General features: G+C 44.3%; 2 protein-coding genes across 2 annotated transcripts; both read left to right on the forward strand.

Annotated features, from left to right (window-relative positions):
• The first annotated feature begins 264 nt into the window (after positions 1 to 264).
• On the forward strand, positions 265 to 3,231 carry LOC146173065 (TNF receptor-associated factor 3-like). The gene is made up of 2 exons (XM_084585112.1): positions 265 to 549; positions 2,400 to 3,231. The coding sequence occupies exons 1-2, from the start codon at positions 265 to 267 to the stop codon at positions 2,628 to 2,630; spliced, it is 516 nt and encodes a 171-aa protein (XP_084441238.1). The 3' UTR covers positions 2,631 to 3,231.
• A 5,022-nt stretch (positions 3,232 to 8,253) lies between these two features.
• LOC146173066 (uncharacterized) lies at positions 8,254 to 11,147 on the forward strand. The gene is made up of 2 exons (XM_084585613.1): positions 8,254 to 8,607; positions 10,932 to 11,147. The coding sequence occupies exons 1-2, from the start codon at positions 8,323 to 8,325 to the stop codon at positions 11,121 to 11,123; spliced, it is 477 nt and encodes a 158-aa protein (XP_084441739.1). The 5' UTR covers positions 8,254 to 8,322; the 3' UTR covers positions 11,124 to 11,147.
• Positions 11,148 to 16,886: the final 5,739 nt, after the last annotated feature.

The raw sequence follows: 16,886 nt of genomic DNA on the forward strand, positions 1-16,886 counted from the left end.
AGCTATACCGATATCAGTGACCGCCAGTGTTGAGACAAGAGTGCAGATTGTGGGGAACTTGCTCTTAACAAAGTAAATACGCCGGCCCACGCAGGCGAACCGATTCTTCGTACCCGTATTGGGCAACGACTTCACTGAAATGCAGTTGATATCTCCGCTGTCGTCGCGTTGTGAACGGACGAAAAGATAGATAAAACTGCTATTCGAGCGAGGGTCGGAAAAGACAGCTCCGTTAGTACGAAGCGAAGCGCTACGTGTTCAACGATGCCTCCTGGAAGCCTGCAGTACACGTTGGTTGGGTTCTCTGAGCAACTAGACTGGAGGCCGCTGATCTTTCTCAAGCCCCTTCCAGCGAACAGGGTTTGCAGTGCATGTGGGTTGGTGCGCCCGAGAACCGCTTTGCTTCCGTGCGCCCACACGTTGTGCGAATCTTGTTACGAGCAGAGCGCCGAAGGAGGCCCACACGTTTGTCCTCTCGACAGCCATGAATGCCATGATGAAGATGTGGATTGGAGGGTCTACCCTGCCTCGGAGCTGCTCAAAAGACAGGTGAATATGTGAATTTGAATTTGTTTGCTCTTTGAGACATACACTTGTCGACGCAAGAACAGTAGACATGCACAAAACAGAACACACAGTGCATATACACAACAACGGAAAAAATAAGAAAGAAAATAGAAGGGTTCAAAGCTGCTGAACCGAATATGGAGCGAAAGCCTTAGCTGCGGGTGAACGAGCGTTCTTCTTCTTCTTCTTCTTCTTCTTCTTCTTCTTCTTCTTCTTCTCTTCTTCTTCTTCCACTTCTTCTCTTCTTCCACTTCTTCTTCTTCTTCTTCTTCTTCTTCTTCTTCTTCTTCTTCTTCTTCTTCTTCTTCTTCTTCTTCTTCTTCTTCTTCTTCTTCTTCTTCTTCTTCTTCTCTTCTTCTTCTTCTTCTTCTTCTTCTTCTTCTTCTTCTTCTTCTTCTTCTTCTTCTTCTTCTTCTTCCACTTCTTCTTCTTCTTCTTCTTCTTCTTCTTCTTCTTCTTCTTCTTCTTCTTCTTCTTCTTCTTCTTCTTCTTCTTCTTCTTCTTCTTCTTCTTCTTCTTCTTCTTCTTCTTCTTCCACTTCTTCTTCTTCTTCCACTTCTTCTTCCACTTCTTCTTCTTCTTCTTCTTCTTCTTCTTCTTCTTCTTCTTCTTCTTCTTCTTCTTCTTCTTCTTCTTCTTCTTCTTCTTCCACTTCTTCTTCTTCTTCTTCTTCTTCTCTTCTTCTTCCACTTCTTCTTCTTCTTCTTCTTCCACTTCTTCTTCTTCTTCTTCTTCTTCTTCTTCTTCTTCTTCTTCTTCTTCTTCTTCTTCTTCTTCTTCTTCTCTTCTTCTTCTTCTTCTTCTTCCACTTCTTCTTCTTCTTCTTCTTCTTCCACTTCTTCTTCTTCTTCCACTTCTTCTTCTTCTTCTTCTTCTTCTTCTTCTTCTTCTTCTTCTTCTTCTTCTTCTTCTTCTTCTTCTTCTTCTTCTTCTTCTTCTTCTTCTTCTTCTTCTTCTTCTTCTTCACTTCTTCTTCTTCTTCTTCTTCTTCTTCTTCTTCTTCTTCTTCTTCTTCTTCTTCCACTTCTTCTTCTTCTTCTTCTTCTTCTTCTTCTTCTTCTTCTTCTTCTTCTTCTTCTTCTTCTTCCACTTCTTCTTCTTCTTCTGACACGGACACGGACACGGACACGGCACACAGCGACGAGCTGTTAGACCTGGCGTAGTATTTCTTTCGCAATAAAAGTTGTGTCTTTGTTGCAGTGACATTCGATCGATAGTAGTACAAGGAAATTTCGCCGAGATACACAATGACCTATTGTGTTGGAGCGAAAAGTAGAGAATAATATGTGTTATACACGGGGCACACTACATTCCAGGAAATAAGAGCATTATAATAAGAGCATATAAGAGCAGGAAATAAGAGCATATTGCTGAAGAAGGGGGTAAAAAACTGGAATTATGGAAAAGAGAGAACGGAGCCGGCCTACGGGGGCTCAAAGCCTGAAATGCGAAGATAAAGTGTTACCAAAATTTTGGCACGTGGCGTACACTTATTGCCTTAAAGCTTAAGGCGGGTTTATATACTGAAGCAATGACGCCAATTCTTCAGAAGCTTTTAGCAGCCGTCTTTATTTTATGCTGCATTATGCCACGCGAATAACGCAAAAATGTTAATTAGGAAAAATAAAAGTCTGCCCGAAAAAAAAAGCACTTTTCTGCTTTCAGTGTGACAAAAACACACACTAAAACATTATCAATTTGTTAAGCGACGGCATTCAATTCACAGTGCACTCGGCTCTTTACAATGAAATAAAAGTGGCTGTGCTGTTATCTTCGACTTCATTACCATTTTGGTGGAATATATTTCTATGCTTAACAATTTATCTTTTCAGGTCAAATGCTGGAACGAAGGGAGTGGCTGCCAGTACGCGGCGGCTGCCGTAGGGATCGTCGAGCATTTCCGAAGCGACTGTAAACACCACTCAGCTTGTTGTCCGAAGTGCTCCTCCACTGTTCTCTGTTGTGACGTGGTCGGACACCTGAAATCAGGCTCCTGCAAATCGGCAGCGCCTCTTGATTCCGATGGTCAAGCACAGCCTGAACACAGAATGAGACTTTTCTAACACTTTGCAGAGGATCATTTGGAGAACAGGCACGTGAGGCCAAGGAATTACTGGGGCGAATAGCTGGTGATGTTAGCATACATGCCGACCGACTGAACGAGATTTCTCACGCCATTAACAGTTTCAAGGAAAGTGTGAGACAAGAGCTGGCTGCGGTAACGAAACAAAATGATGAAAGTTTGGCACTAGTACTGCGTCACATCGAAGAGTCTAAAGAGGAAGTCAAATGCAGTTTTACTAGTAGAATTGATACGCCGAGTATCTGCCGTTTCATAAACAGATTTCAAACCAGCATGAAAAATAAATTGTCAGAGATTGAAAATGTAGTCCAAGCAGCGAAAGGAGAAGCGAACGAAACCAATCAGATTACTCTGGACCACACAAAGAGCATTCTGCGACATGTAGAACTTGGCGTGGCGCAGTGCGAGTTTTTTGTAAAAAATGTTGCACTACTTCACGCGACAGCCATGCAGGAAGGCTGCGCTGAGTATGTCAGTGAGCGGGTGTACCTTCGCGGCTACTGCCTCTCACCTGGAGTTGACTTCGAAAACAATGGCTCGCGCGTGAGCATGTGCGCTACCATCTGCATTCATCAAGGTCACATGGATGACTTTCTTCACTGGCCATTCGAACACAAAATTAAGCTGACCGTCATACATCCGGTGAAAGACGCAGAACTAGCTGTCGAGGAAAAGGCTATTCGTTCTCACGAATTCTTCCAAAGGCCAACAATATTGGGCAACGAGCCTTGCGTCTTTAACGCCAGATCGCTGGACCTCAAAGTTCTGATCAGCGAAGGTTACGTAGAAAACGACCAGCTTCGGGTTAAATTGTACTTGTATCCATGACTTATGCCCATACACACGTTTTATGCGTCTGAAAACCTGGGCCGGCTTGCATGATAAAGTCCGAGCTAAGTCCAGACTTAAATGGTGTCTTTAGAAAGACCAAGCTTATTTAAGACGGCTCGTGTTCCGGAACGTCGAACGCTTCGGGTTTATGTTCACCAGAGTGGCTTCCCAGAACGACCTCAGCAACCACTTGGGGCATTTTTCCTCGTAACACAATCTTAAGCCCCAAAAAGCAATGGCACGGATTTTACACAACGCAAAATTGACGGAATGTGTACATCTTACAGCAGGGACAGTGCCAGCGCATCCCTGTATTTCCTTAATTTCTCTACTTAGACACCTGGCGTCCTTGTGTCTTAACCAAGACAGCACTAGAGTCGTAATCATACAAGCGACTTATTCAAGTCAGGACTGAAGCCCAGTCTTGACTCCAGTCTTAAGCGGCCATGCTAGTGGCCTATTCTTTAGACTCCAGTTAAGTCTGGACTTAGCTAAGACAGTCTTAAGATTGTTTTGTGCAAGCGGGCCCTGTTCTAAGCTGCGTTTTCTGGCTCATCGTTGTAATCCGTACAAGTGACAGTGGTATATTTACCTTTATGCACGCGTACTTGGCTCTTCCTGTTGGTTCTGCATGTCTGGATGCAATCAATATCTTGATTTCTATATTTTCACATAACTGTTGGGATGCGAATTGTGACATCGGGAATAAAGGTGTTCGTATGAAAGTCAAAGGCAAGAGAAGCTTGCTTTTTCCATTGCAAACTATTATTAACAAAGGGTATTTAGATCTATTGCCTTCACGGCAACCTCTACCATTAATCTTGATCTATATTCAGCCCATAACATACCAAGCATTTGGAAAAGTGTGTAAGAATAAGGAGAACCTGTGTTCCTATAAAGCGTGAAGAGTAAAACAGGGGAATCGAATTATAATTTAACTGCATAGATAAACTTCGATAGCCTATAACGTCTATAGTCAGCTTCAACCATAAGGACTGCATGCTTACACCTTCACGTGAACAAATATGTTTAATCTGTCACTATGTGAAATGTTATGGATTGGAAGTATAAAGTTAGCCGGTACCGCATAGGTGGAAAGCTTAGGTAATTTTTTAAGCAGTCACACTTCAGCCCTGTTCACGATGCGCCCATAATTCCTTGATACAAAACGGGGCTTGAAATGAAGCTTGCATCTGCGCACTCCACATCCAGCGGCTTTTCAAGTCTGCGCAGGTGTCTCTCTTTCCGCGGTCTCTCGACAACGCAGCCGTCGCTGTACTCTGGGAAAAGCTCGGAGAGTTTGTTGACTTAGGCCCCAGAGCCAAGCTTTACGGCAGCTGTCGAACACGAACGAATCAGCACTCGCCTCGGTCGCCGTGACTGTGGTGGGGTCAGATGCCCACACAGATGCCAGAAGCAAAAGGGCACAATGACTCAGGGCTTTCAATAAGCACGTGTTTCAATCAATCAATCAATCAATCAATCAATCAATCAATCAATCAATCAATCAATCAATCAATCAATCAATCAATCAATCAATCAATCAATCAATCAATCAATCAATCAATCAATCAATCAATCAATTAATCAATCTCAAACCGATCATCGCTCTTCATCTGCAGGAGCGGGACAATTTACGATCTTGTTCAGTCCACGCGTAACAAGTCTTGCGTCATAGCGCATAGCAAAGACTGAGCCGTCCACAGCGGAGACCTCACATGCAGAAAGCAGACCCGAAGAGATTTTACGTGCCAACCAGACCAGGCACTCTATCACCGTGATAGCTGGGCAGTGCAAACGAGCCGCGGCGAGGTGGAGCTGCTGGAGCGGGCGCATCTCAAGTGCGGGCGCTTCTCGAGACCGGTCTCCGCTCCTTCCACTCAAACGTTCAAGTACACTCTGCTCGCGCTGTGCGGAAAACATCGTCGCTTCCATCGAGTTCCAACTGCAAAGCACCCCCGCGCTGTACATTCAACATCGTCGTCTTCATTAAGCTCCATCTGCACCGCTCCTTTGTTTAACCTAGGGGACTACGCCATACACATATTTCACCTCACTAAAGACAGAGACTGCAGCCGTGCCAGACAAGCTGCCGAGGCAATCTAGCAACAAAAAGCCAGACTAGCCCGTTGCCGAGAAGCTATCAGGCGTTAAAGCAGGCCATGATCGAAGCGGTAGCAGTGACTGCGACTGCGGCCGATGGCCAACGCTCGTGAAACTTTGTACAGCGGTAGTTGAACTTCAACATTTTTTTCCGGAAATACTGGGCGTATAGAAAAGTTATACAAGTTCTGATAAAATTTCATTGGAAGGAAATTTTTGTCAGTGTATAGGTATATTATAAAGTGCCTAAAAGGTTTCTGCACTGTGACTTTCTTCATTTCGAAGAAGAAATGTAATTAAAGACAATGGAATATAAACCGTACAAATATGAACCAGTTCTATGAAGTGTCGCTGAGAAGTAGGGCCCAAACCAGGAATCTCTTTGTCTTTCAGCCGGCAGCATAGAGAATCATCGCACGACGGGCCGTCGGACATGACGCCTTTACCCGTGCTTTCCAAATTGACAACAGGTGGTCTCATGACTATACTATTTTATCAACCAAATGAGAAATGCCGTCTACGCTAACCACATCCCAAATCGGCTGAAGAAACATAGAAGAGGACTGCGGATTAAACTGTATGGTAAAGAAAATCATGGGAATTCGGTATGCAACCAGAAGAAGCTGGAACTCTTTCCTCAAGATACGGCTGTTCAAGATGCTCCGAATCCGCAGACTTGGATAGTACAACAACCAACGGTATTTATGTTGCTACTAAATGTGCATCTAGGGCCAAGCCCAATATACAACGATGATGGGGGCCAGATATCCTCAAATTGAAAGCTTACTTAGTCCAAGCAACCATTATCTAGCACTTTCCGTATACCACCTTGCATTCGCGAATGAAGGGCTAATGACTGCAGTGACCTCAACGCTCCCTACTTCCAAAGCGTAATGCGCCACCATAGCTGTCAGAATAGGCCGTGTTTCTGAGGAGCACGCCATTTTATTATCCATGCGCTTATACCGAAGTATGGTGTCCATGTAGACCTTATTAGGGTAGCTCGATGCCTTTCACCGACCTTATGCAAAATTGCTGCCATCTAGTGACTGCCGCGCGCGTTTCCGCCATGTTTGAGGGCAGCCGAATTGAGGAACGGCAAGCGGCATAGTAGGGGCTTGCATTGCCGGCTGGGTTAATGCTCATTCTCGCCGACAATGCCGACATACTGTTGTGTCCCTTGTTGTAGGCAAAACTAAAATAAAGATGTTGAAGAAGAGAAACAGCAAGTTATATACCTAAGCTTTTTTTTTTTTCTTGCGGCCTTGTGTTAATGTGCTCTCGCGTCGTTCATCGCGCTGTAGGCGCGCTTTCGATCAACGGCGCGCCTGAATTGCAAAATGGTATTTTATATAGCCTGCTTTGTAGCATTGCAAATTCGTACTCGGTACCAAAGCGGACGAAATATATACCTCGTGGTATGTTAAATTTGTCTGTAGACGGACTGCACATTGCCTTTTCGCGTAAAAGATCTGCAAGAATGTTGCTTCTATTTTTTTGTTTCGCCAATTCATCCCAGCTTTTACGGTTTCATGCATACAAGCTGTCGAGAGATGTTCTACGCTAGGTATATGTCAGAGAAAACGTTGCGGCACTTCAAAGGCGCCAGACTGTTCTCTGAAAACCTAACGCGAAATTTTAATGTCTTTAGCATTCGATTCATGGAATAGACGCATCTAGATAACTGACGCCTGGAAGTAGCCAATTATATTCGATTCATGGATGGATCGAATATGATTGGCTACGTCCAGGCTTCAGTTACTGAGATGCGTCTCCAGAACACGACTTATGAAAGGTACGGCGCAAAGTATACATGGCAGCAACTGCCTCTACTATTTATAGCTGCTGTCGTCTAGCGCGAGTTCACGTGATTGTTGTTTTTGATGCAGTGATGACGATCACCTGTTATTAGTGCGAGATTTCTTCTCTGTGAGTTATGCGAGGTGCATCGAAAAGGAGTTCCGCCTTAATTTTGACCACGCCGGTTTTGTATTCTCTCATCCGTATTGCTCTGCACATATTCTTGCTTTTATATTAGCAACTGAATACCTTTTATTTGGTTGTCCCTACCTGTGAATGATATTTTTTTTCATCTGCACAGTTCTTAAACCAAAACTTGCTTTTTCTAAGTGTAGCGCCATTTGGCGGAGCCATGGAACTAACGTCGAGCTGGGCCGCGAGAGGGCGTGAGTCTCCCTTCTCGCAAGTTATTACTCTATGGACACTAATCTGCTCCGTCTGCGTCGCGTACTGTGCGTGAACTCCCAGAAGGAAACGAGTGCACGCAACCGATATCACAGTGATTGTTGCTATGACAAGTACCTTTGAAAGACAAACAGAACCACCTTTGCAGGCTGCGAGGTTCGAAACTGGGTTTGGGCCCACTGCGGAGGAGGGGCGCGCAGCGGGGTTTACGGAGCTTCTCCCAAACGCACACCCCTGGAAAAGCCGAGCGCCAGGCCGGGGGACGCTTGTACCCATTTTTACCGGTGGGTGTCCGGCGGTGGGTTTCGAACCGACCACCTCCCGCAGCCGAGACGGGCGCTCTAACCACTAGGCCACGGCTGCGGCTTGATTTGTAGTGCCGACTGTACTTACTCACTCCTGCTTGGACTGCCAAGAGGCAGTTGGCAGTATCAAATAAATAAATAAATAAATAAATAAAAGAAGCGGACGCACGTTCTCCCAGCGCCACGACAGTTGGTCTAAAGCTCAGCGGTCAAAGGAAGGAAATCGTGATGCGCTCCGATAGTGTGGCGTACAGGATAGTTGGTTTTGCGGCAGAACTTGACTGGAAGCCTTTGAATTTCGTGAGACCACTTCCGCAGGGTAGGATATGCAGCGCCTGCGGACTGGTGCGAAGGATGGTCGCGTCGCTTACATGCGAGCACTTCTTGTGTCAGTCTTGCTACGGACAGTGCGCTAAGGATGGCGTCCACGTGTGTCCTCTGGATGGCCTCAAGTGCGCCGATGAAAATGTCGACTGGAAGGAGTTACCGGTCGAAGAACTTCTGGAAAGAGAGGTAAGCGACGGAATTCGAGACGACGTATATTCGATGTTGAATGCTCTCTCGAGATGGCCACACCCATACGACTCGGATGTACAAAAAGCAGTGTTCAGTGAATGAATGTGCGTTCCTTTAATAATAATAATAATAATAATAATAATAATAATAATAATAATAATAATAATAATAATAATAATAATAATAATAATAATAATAATAATAATAATAATAATAATAATAATAATAATAATTCACAGGAAGGCAAAGGCGATGTATCTGTCACACTTGTTTCTATGGACACCTGAACCGCGCCGTAAGGGAAGGGGGAAGGTGGGAGTGAAAGTGGATAGAGAGAAAGAGGAGCTGTAGTGGAGGGCTACTGAGTAATTTCGACTACCTGGGGATCTTTAACGTGCGCTGACATCGCACAGCACACGGATGCCTCTTCGTTTCGCCTCCATCGAAACGCAGTCTCTGCGGTCATGATCGAATATTCCTTTAATTGCAGATCTGATTTTTGCTTTAATAGCTGCCTAACGAGGACGAATTACTAACGTCTCATATCAAAGACTGTAATTAGCGCCGCACGCACTGCTTTAGATCAGCACGATAGAGCTAGATAAGGGCATGCACAGCACAGCGTTGCCTTCACACAAAGGCAGCTATCATGAACAAAAAATGTTGCTCACTATCGCGTGTGTGTTCTGTGGGTGGACTGAGTATCCGCGCCACACTTGAGCAATGGCTCACGCGAGTGTCTGGGCTTTTTGAGCTAGCCCCTGCGATTGCTATCTCTAGACAGCGTTGAATGGTCAGAACATGTAGTTTCCACCTTGGTCTTATCCTTAGACCGTGTGACGTCCGAGTCGAGGTGTTAATTTCCCCGACCGCGCAAATGATTATAAATTTATTTGCTCTTATCAATTCATCTTGGCCTCGCGATTATATGCGAGGTATTTCGTATGCTTTTCTCCCTTCTCATAATTAGGTGAAGCGTGAAACGAGGGCAGGCCTTTTCGCACTGGCCAGTTGATGCAAAGGAAGATTAGATGTGAATAAAGAAAACTATGTTTAATATAATAGACCGGGTCGGGAGCTATTGTTCTGCACTGAAGCTTGCTCTGCATGGATGATAAGGCAGGTCATTGAGATACGAACGTTGCACTTTTCTGAGCACGTTTGAAGCGTCGGCAGGCGAAGCAATGTTCGATTTTATTTTAAATAATTCGACAAAAAGTAAGCAGATTCAGGTCGCGTCTTTGCAGGTGGAGGAAAATTCCGAGACGTCGCTATGCTCTCGTATTTCTTTTTCACTACTCGGTAAAAGCACCGATGTATTATTATTGTTACAGATGAGCTCTGGGGGGCGGCCTTAAACAGAGATAGCGCTTAATGCGTCTGGAGATAAGAACTTCAACAGTAAGACAGAAGTGAAAAAAAAAAAAAAAAAGCAGTTTGTGTTCGTATCACTAAATCGTTGTCTTTACAATCATTCCAGTAGCGACAGTTCTTTGAGAATGATTTCCAGAGGCCTTCACTACGATGTCTCTCATAGCCTAAGTCGCTTTGGGACGTTAAACCCCCTGCAACCAATTCAGTCTTTGAGAATGTTCTATTTATGTGTGTGGGATTTCAGAGAGGGCGCACGCCGTCTCAGAAGGTTCAACGCAAGAAAGTTTGTTGTATCACAGTTACGTGAAGGACGAAAGATGCTATGTCAACTGTATATTGCACCTTTTAAGTTCGAGAAAAACGCGTGGGAAATCATTGCATTTAGGTATCCCCAGAACATTGCATGCGACCCTAATAGGAACTGCTTTTCTTCTCAAGTGTTTGGAATTCAGCGCAATGGTATACGTGTTTCATGATTGTCAGGTTGACTGTAAATAGCATGAGAACAGACCATTAAGAAAAGCAATTGCAACGGACTTGTACCTTGTATTCCACTGGGGTACAAGATGAGGTATGTTTACATGCAAAGGTTCTTGGGAAATGGTTCTTTTCAAGCCCGTGTGCACGTAGTGCATATAAGTTCAGAGAAGGCCCTCTAGCTGCGAATTTACTCTTTATCGTCTCAGCGGGTGTAGCTAGTTCTCAAACTCTTTCATGTCACTCTGCGCGCCATCAAAGAAGCCCTGAATATGTTTTCGGTGGCGCGGGAGGAGAGAACTGTGGGCAATTCTAAGCTGTCTTCATTTCATTTCACGCAGATCATCTGTTCTGAAACCAAAAAGCCTTTAAATTTATAATAAACTGTCGCACAAAGTACTTCCTACAGCACACCGACCTATAGCTGGCGGTGGATTTCGCTATACTTACACCGCTTGTATGTAATGCAGGTGAGGTGCTGGAACCAAGTGAATGGATGCAGCGCTGTGATGGCTGCCGCTGATATCTACCGGCACTTCCAACGTGAATGTGGTCATCACGCTGTTCGCTGCCCCCGGTGCTCTTCCAGGGTTCTTTGCCGGGACGTGGTGGTTCACCTGAGGTCTGACTGCGGCTTCCCGACGAGGCGCCTCGGTGCATAATGGCAAAAAAAAAAAGAGAAAGAATATCATTGTCAGCCACGACGAAACGACGTTATATAACGTCCCTGGGAAAGGCGAAAACTGAAAAGTTATGTGCCCCCCCCCCCCCTCCCTTGAGAGTGGCTGCTTCCTTAGAGGAATGCAGTTGATTTTGGCTTGTGATATATTTCCTGGAATAAACATTTGAATGAATCACACTATTTAAATGTGCGCCTGATCGCTAAAGCACATGCTGCATATTTTGCCATGCGACAGTGCGATTTTCATCTGTCTAGCCGTAGAGCAAGCTTAGGTCCATGCACAGGCGGTTCTAACCGGTTGGGACTGAATCGCAGCGCCTTTGTGATCGAGGTGTGGCTAACCAATGAGGAGCACCGTGACGTAATGTGACGTCTGGTCACGTGATACGCGTTTACATGGCTATGCGCCCTCCTCCCCCTGGCAGCGGGCTCATCTTTCACGCGGTAACATGATGTTTTTCTCTTCAAACGGGAGATGCGCTTCTAGTAACGCTAACAGAATCCGGACCAGGAGCACGCCAGCAGAGCGTGTCCGAGTTATAAAGTTTTTGTTTATTCTGTGAAAATGTGAGCACGAAAATTTGGCACTTATATCTCTGGTATTCTGGAGAAGTTTCGGATTAATAACCACTTCTTTTGGGCACGCAAATAAGTCTGATCTGTTAGAATCGGAAATTACCTAGTATAGAATAAGGCAATAACAACTCCATCTATTTTCAGCAACGTCAGTGTGGGTGTCTACAAGGATATTCTGACCAGCCATCTAAGAATGTTCACAATTTACTGAAGGGCAAAGTGGTTACATTTTAACAACCCTGGAAGTTTGTCTCAGAACCTGAGAGGTAGTGTTCTGGTTTATTGACTCCCTATTTGGGAGCTATTTTTGAGCATCCAAATATTACATAGCTGTGGATATGGTTGTATTGATCTATTAATACTCTTATGTGAGTACGCAACACACTAATATCAATTGGAAATGATTGCTGTATTTAAAGTTTCCAGTACCCAACTCAAGCTCGGAATAGCGATGACTCGGGAGGCTGCTGAAATTTACACGGCAGACTGCGATGATCTAGTATCATGCTACGAATATGTGACACAAGTTTGCGTACATAACGCCGTGCATTCTCAGTACAATTATGACTACCTTGACCATGTGTAGGGTACATATTTTTGTTATCTTGATAAGAAGCTGCACAGACCAAATCAAAGGAAAAAGCGCTCGTACGGCGAGGAGGCAGTGTTAAGAGGCGGGAAAATTACCCATTCTGATACGGGATTCTTCTGTCATCAAAAAAGGTCAATCAAGCATTTCTAACCCGAACATTTCTCAAGAACAATGTGATGGTTCAACGTCACTTCAATGTAACTTCAGTGACCTAACTGAAGACTCTTTTTTGCTAACGCTGTTAAGTTAATAGCGTCTAAGCATCAATGCTTTCCAAGCTTAGCAGAGGATATCAAATGACATAAAACGCACTCTTCTACAATTAACATTAATAAAGGAGTGTAATAAGACAATATTATGGCAATAAAGCAAACAAAAACCTGACTGTATATAAGTGCTTCTCGGTAGCAGTTTCCGGTGCAGTGTGACTAAATGGCCTTCTGAAAAGTCTACGGAAATTGTAAAATGTGAGGCGCGAGCTGATATTAGCGCATCAGGCCTTACACCGACGGGTTGAACACCATCTTAGGGCACCTGGAGGGTATTCGCTGTCGTGAGCTCGAATTACCAGTCTAGAGACGTTGTTGCATTCCCTAGGCTCACGCTTGAGCATTCGTGTTAATTCTGCAGGTGCCGATAAGGAGCGCGTACTTACGTTAAAGATTCCCTCCGTTTTTGCAAGTGATACGGAAACGCATTCCTCTATATGCAGAGTGGTGTGAGGCATATATTGAGACCCAATAGATATGCGTGCTCTAAACCACCAAAACACTAAACTGAATGCGCTGGACCTCTCTTCATATATAACAAGCTGCTGTGCGCATGCCAATTAGGAAATTCTTGAATAATAAAAAAAATAGTGATCATGTGTTTTTACCTATATTGCCGCCAAGATAACGCCTATTCAGAGAGCCACGTCCAACTCTCCATTGTACTCACGACAACCCTTTCTCCCCTCAGGGCTCGGGACGGTTTTCTTGAAACTGTAGACATGCAACGAAAATGGAGACTAGTACCTGAGTGACTAATACAGTAGTATTTGCGCATGATGAGCACCCTAATCATTGAGGCGAGTAGAATTTCTCCATCTATAACTACACAGTTTGACCAGTATCTCTTGGTACGTTAACATCACGAAATACAGCGCGATACATAAGGCAAGGATGAGGAAAACGCAGATCGAGCGAAGTTTTCCAATAAAAATCACGTTTTTAAATAGCACTCGTGTCGTATTAGATTTTGTCTCCGGTGTCGCAAGGTGGAGGAGGTGGAAAACTATATTGAGGAAGAGGTTTTAGGCGTGGGTTGGGCAGGTGTTCCTCTCCCCGCAGTGGCCTCGAGATTGTTTATTTTTTCTTTCCGCCATGTAGCACGTGCTGCAAGGTCGTGTTTGATTGATGGATTGATTAAAACTTTATTTTCCACCGATTTAGGAGGCCCCCTACTCCCCGCTCCTGGCACGCAGGCCTGAGGAACGGGGGCTGGAACCTCCGCGACTAAGGACTGGCGAATATACATTGGTTATTCACGGCCTCAGCCGCCAGGCGGACGGCTTTTTGCTGGTCAGCGGGGCGTCGCTTCGCAGCAGGGTTACCCAGGCTTCTCTACTTTTAATGTTGTCCCTAGCGCCCGGAGACTTAGGGCATTCCCAAACTATATGGTCGAGGGTCCCACTCGCTTCGCAGGCTTTACATTTGTCTTTTTTTTTCTTGTCAGAACTAAAGAAAACACTACCTTGCTCTAGCTGGCGATTACAAGCCAGAGAGAGCAAGTGGTCGTGTTTTCTTTAGTTCTGACGTCCTTGTTCTGTATCTGACATGCTTCTAAGATGGCGCTGGCTCTGCACCATGAGCTGACAAGTTTTGAAGATATAGATTTCTACACACGCCACGGTACCACTCTACATCTACCTTGGCCTAACCGTTATTGCTACCAGACGCCGGTATGAAGGTAAAGTGTATGTTATGACAACAGAAGCTTTGTTCTTTTCCTTGAGAGTGTACGTATCAAAATATTTTGTAATAGCTATATGTATTAAACTGCACTATTTTTTTAAGCTACGGAGAACTATATGCAAGAATATGTTCATCCATTATTATGTTAGTCCCTTCACACTATGTCTCGCTTGAGGTCTACTTACTTGCCAGTCGCATTAGTGTGTAGATTACATTTCATCGTCTCCTTGGCGGTAGATGCAATCTGAACATGTTTTTTCTCCTTCTCTCCTTTTCTTTATTGCTGTTATGAATAAAAACCATGGTTTGAAAGAAAATGATAACGCATGTGTTGAACTGCTCCTATCCTTTGTGGGCTTCAGTACACGTGCTATTCGAACTTAGTAATAGTCCTGTTGGTTTTATTTGGCTTTATTCACTTACTCTGCACTATTCGCATAACAATCACCACTCTGCTACAAGTGAAAATCACAATTATTTTCTAGCATATTGGTGATCAAAGCTGGTAATAGTTTTTGGTATGGTAGTACGAGCGCATTGCTAACTAGCCTCCGCTGGTGAAAACGCGGCTATGTTTAAACATAAAAAAAAGATGTCGTTAAAGGTAGCGGCCCCGACAAAGACAAAGTTCCGGAAGAAATATCCCCATTTGCAAAAAAGAAATTTCCTAAACAGGTGTAATCAAATGTACCGTAAATGTCAAGCTTTTGCCTCTCCTACTGCTCGAATTATCATCGGTGAATTCCCTCTTCCAGTCTTCAAATTATCATGATTCCCCGGACAGTATGAGTGGTTTTAGCTTGAAGCTTGTTTGTATTTGTGTTTCCCTTCTCCGCCTTTTTTCTTTTCCACGTGCTGTAGTTTTTCATTATGCTATAGGACGTAGTCTGCTTGTCACCGTGGCGACCTGCAATAATATATGCAACAGTACTTCCGCCCATCATCTTGAAAGTGGCAAGCATCCCACTAATGTGGGAACAAACAAAAATAAAAATGATGGCAGCGAAAATAGAGTATGATAATCATGATGATCAGGGTATGATCTGTTACTCCAGCATCGGCCCCGTCAACAAAAGCCTCGTCTTCTTTCTTCTTTTTGTTTGCGGAAGAAAGGGCGTGCGGACCGCCGGCTAAGGTGGGGCCAACGCCTTGAGTGGTGGTTCAGGATGGCCATGGTCTTCGACCACTTGAGGCTCGGCCTGTCTTCCCTGCATTCCCTTTCACAAGCTGTTTGAAGCGTTACAAAATGTCTCTACGAAAAACCGTGATTGGCTCTGATTGCTTTTACCGTTCGTAGCGTTGCAAACAACATGTGACGCGTACATTACAGTACTGTCGCGAGTACTTAAGATTAGCACTGGGGACGTACTTGCTGTTTGCGTGTTTGCTAAATATCTTGGAGGCCACATTTTCTGCATGGTTTTATAAGCAGATCACCATGAAACAAGTGCTACGATTATATCACAAAATGCGTGGTCAAAGTTTTACACAACTACTACGATCACGAACCTCTTACTGTCACTGGCCTTCCCTAAGTTCCCGATCGAAATGTTCGACAGCGAGGTGTCTGCCATTCACTGCACCCACGAATTGTTCAAGCGCGCAAGGCGTAAAGGTAGACGGTGTTACACTCTACTGAATTGACATTGTCTTGCTTGTAGAGGGGTCTGCAATTCCGGGTTCATACTGTGAAAGTTTTCTAATTTCGACACTTCACAAGATATTGGGCAAGCGCACTTATTTTAGTGGACCTGCCAAAGCACAAAGCAAGACGTCCTGTTTTTCTTACACGTTCGGTATTGCTAAGACTCAGATAAAGTCTCTGTGGTTCGCACGTTACAGAAATGGTGCCGGTATAGTTGAATCTAGCATGTTGAAAACGCAAGAACTTATTTCTTTTGTTTTGTCTGTTGACCTATCTTTATTCTTCGCATGCTAGATGTGGCCGTAAATCATTTATACGCGAAATCGATAAGAACTGCTTTGCGTTTAATCGGCTTTCTTGCCTGGCAAATGTGAATAGGCGCGTTAGCAAAAGCACGTTCCTCCAAGGCGGTAACAAGTCGTACTCGGAAGAGTAAGGTGTCATTCCTTGTACAGCCTAGGCGTATAGAATGGTAAACAAATACAGGGTTCGCGTGGTGACTAGATTTTATTCTCTCTACACCACCCAGATTGCTAAGCGTTTGCTTAAAGCCATGAGGGGGCGTCACCTCAATACGAGAGCTTTACTTTTTGAAGCTAGATTAGGGCGCCTTAGAACACGCAGCTACAAAAAGAAATTTAACAATGAAGATGACGCATGTGCTGTATGTGGTAACTCCAGTGAAATAATTGACCATGTTATAGTCGATTGTATTGGTATCCATCCGGAAGTCGATGCAGGCGCAGTCACTCTTCCTGAAGCTCTGGGGTTTAGAGATACCAGTGGCCGGGTGAATAAACCGGCGGTGGAAGTTAGCAAAAAACGACTGGAAGATTGGTGGCTTAAAAACGGAAAAATGACATAATGTTAATAATGTAGAAACAAAAATTCAATAAATAGAATGATGGTTTAGTTAACCATTCTAAATCAATAATTAAGATATATGGAGAAAACTGAGCATGATAGCTACTGCTA

Source organism: Amblyomma maculatum, chromosome 11 (assembly GCF_055883805.1).
Source record: "Amblyomma maculatum isolate TAMU_Amacu chromosome 11, ASM5588380v1, whole genome shotgun sequence".
Taxonomy (NCBI): Eukaryota; Metazoa; Arthropoda; class Arachnida; order Ixodida; family Ixodidae; genus Amblyomma; species Amblyomma maculatum.

Bases quoted from the DNA above. Each gene is read 5' to 3' on its own strand.
- LOC146173066 (XM_084585613.1), top strand. From the start codon at position 8,323: ATGCGCTCCGATAGTGTGGCGTACAGGATAGTTGGTTTTGCGGCAGAA. The intron at 8,608-10,931 runs GTAAGCGACGGA...TATGTAATGCAG, and splicing joins AAGAACTTCTGGAAAGAGAG to GTGAGGTGCTGGAACCAAGT.
- LOC146173065 (XM_084585112.1), top strand. From the start codon at position 265: ATGCCTCCTGGAAGCCTGCAGTACACGTTGGTTGGGTTCTCTGAGCAA. The intron at 550-2,399 runs GTGAATATGTGA...TTATCTTTTCAG, and splicing joins CGGAGCTGCTCAAAAGACAG to GTCAAATGCTGGAACGAAGG.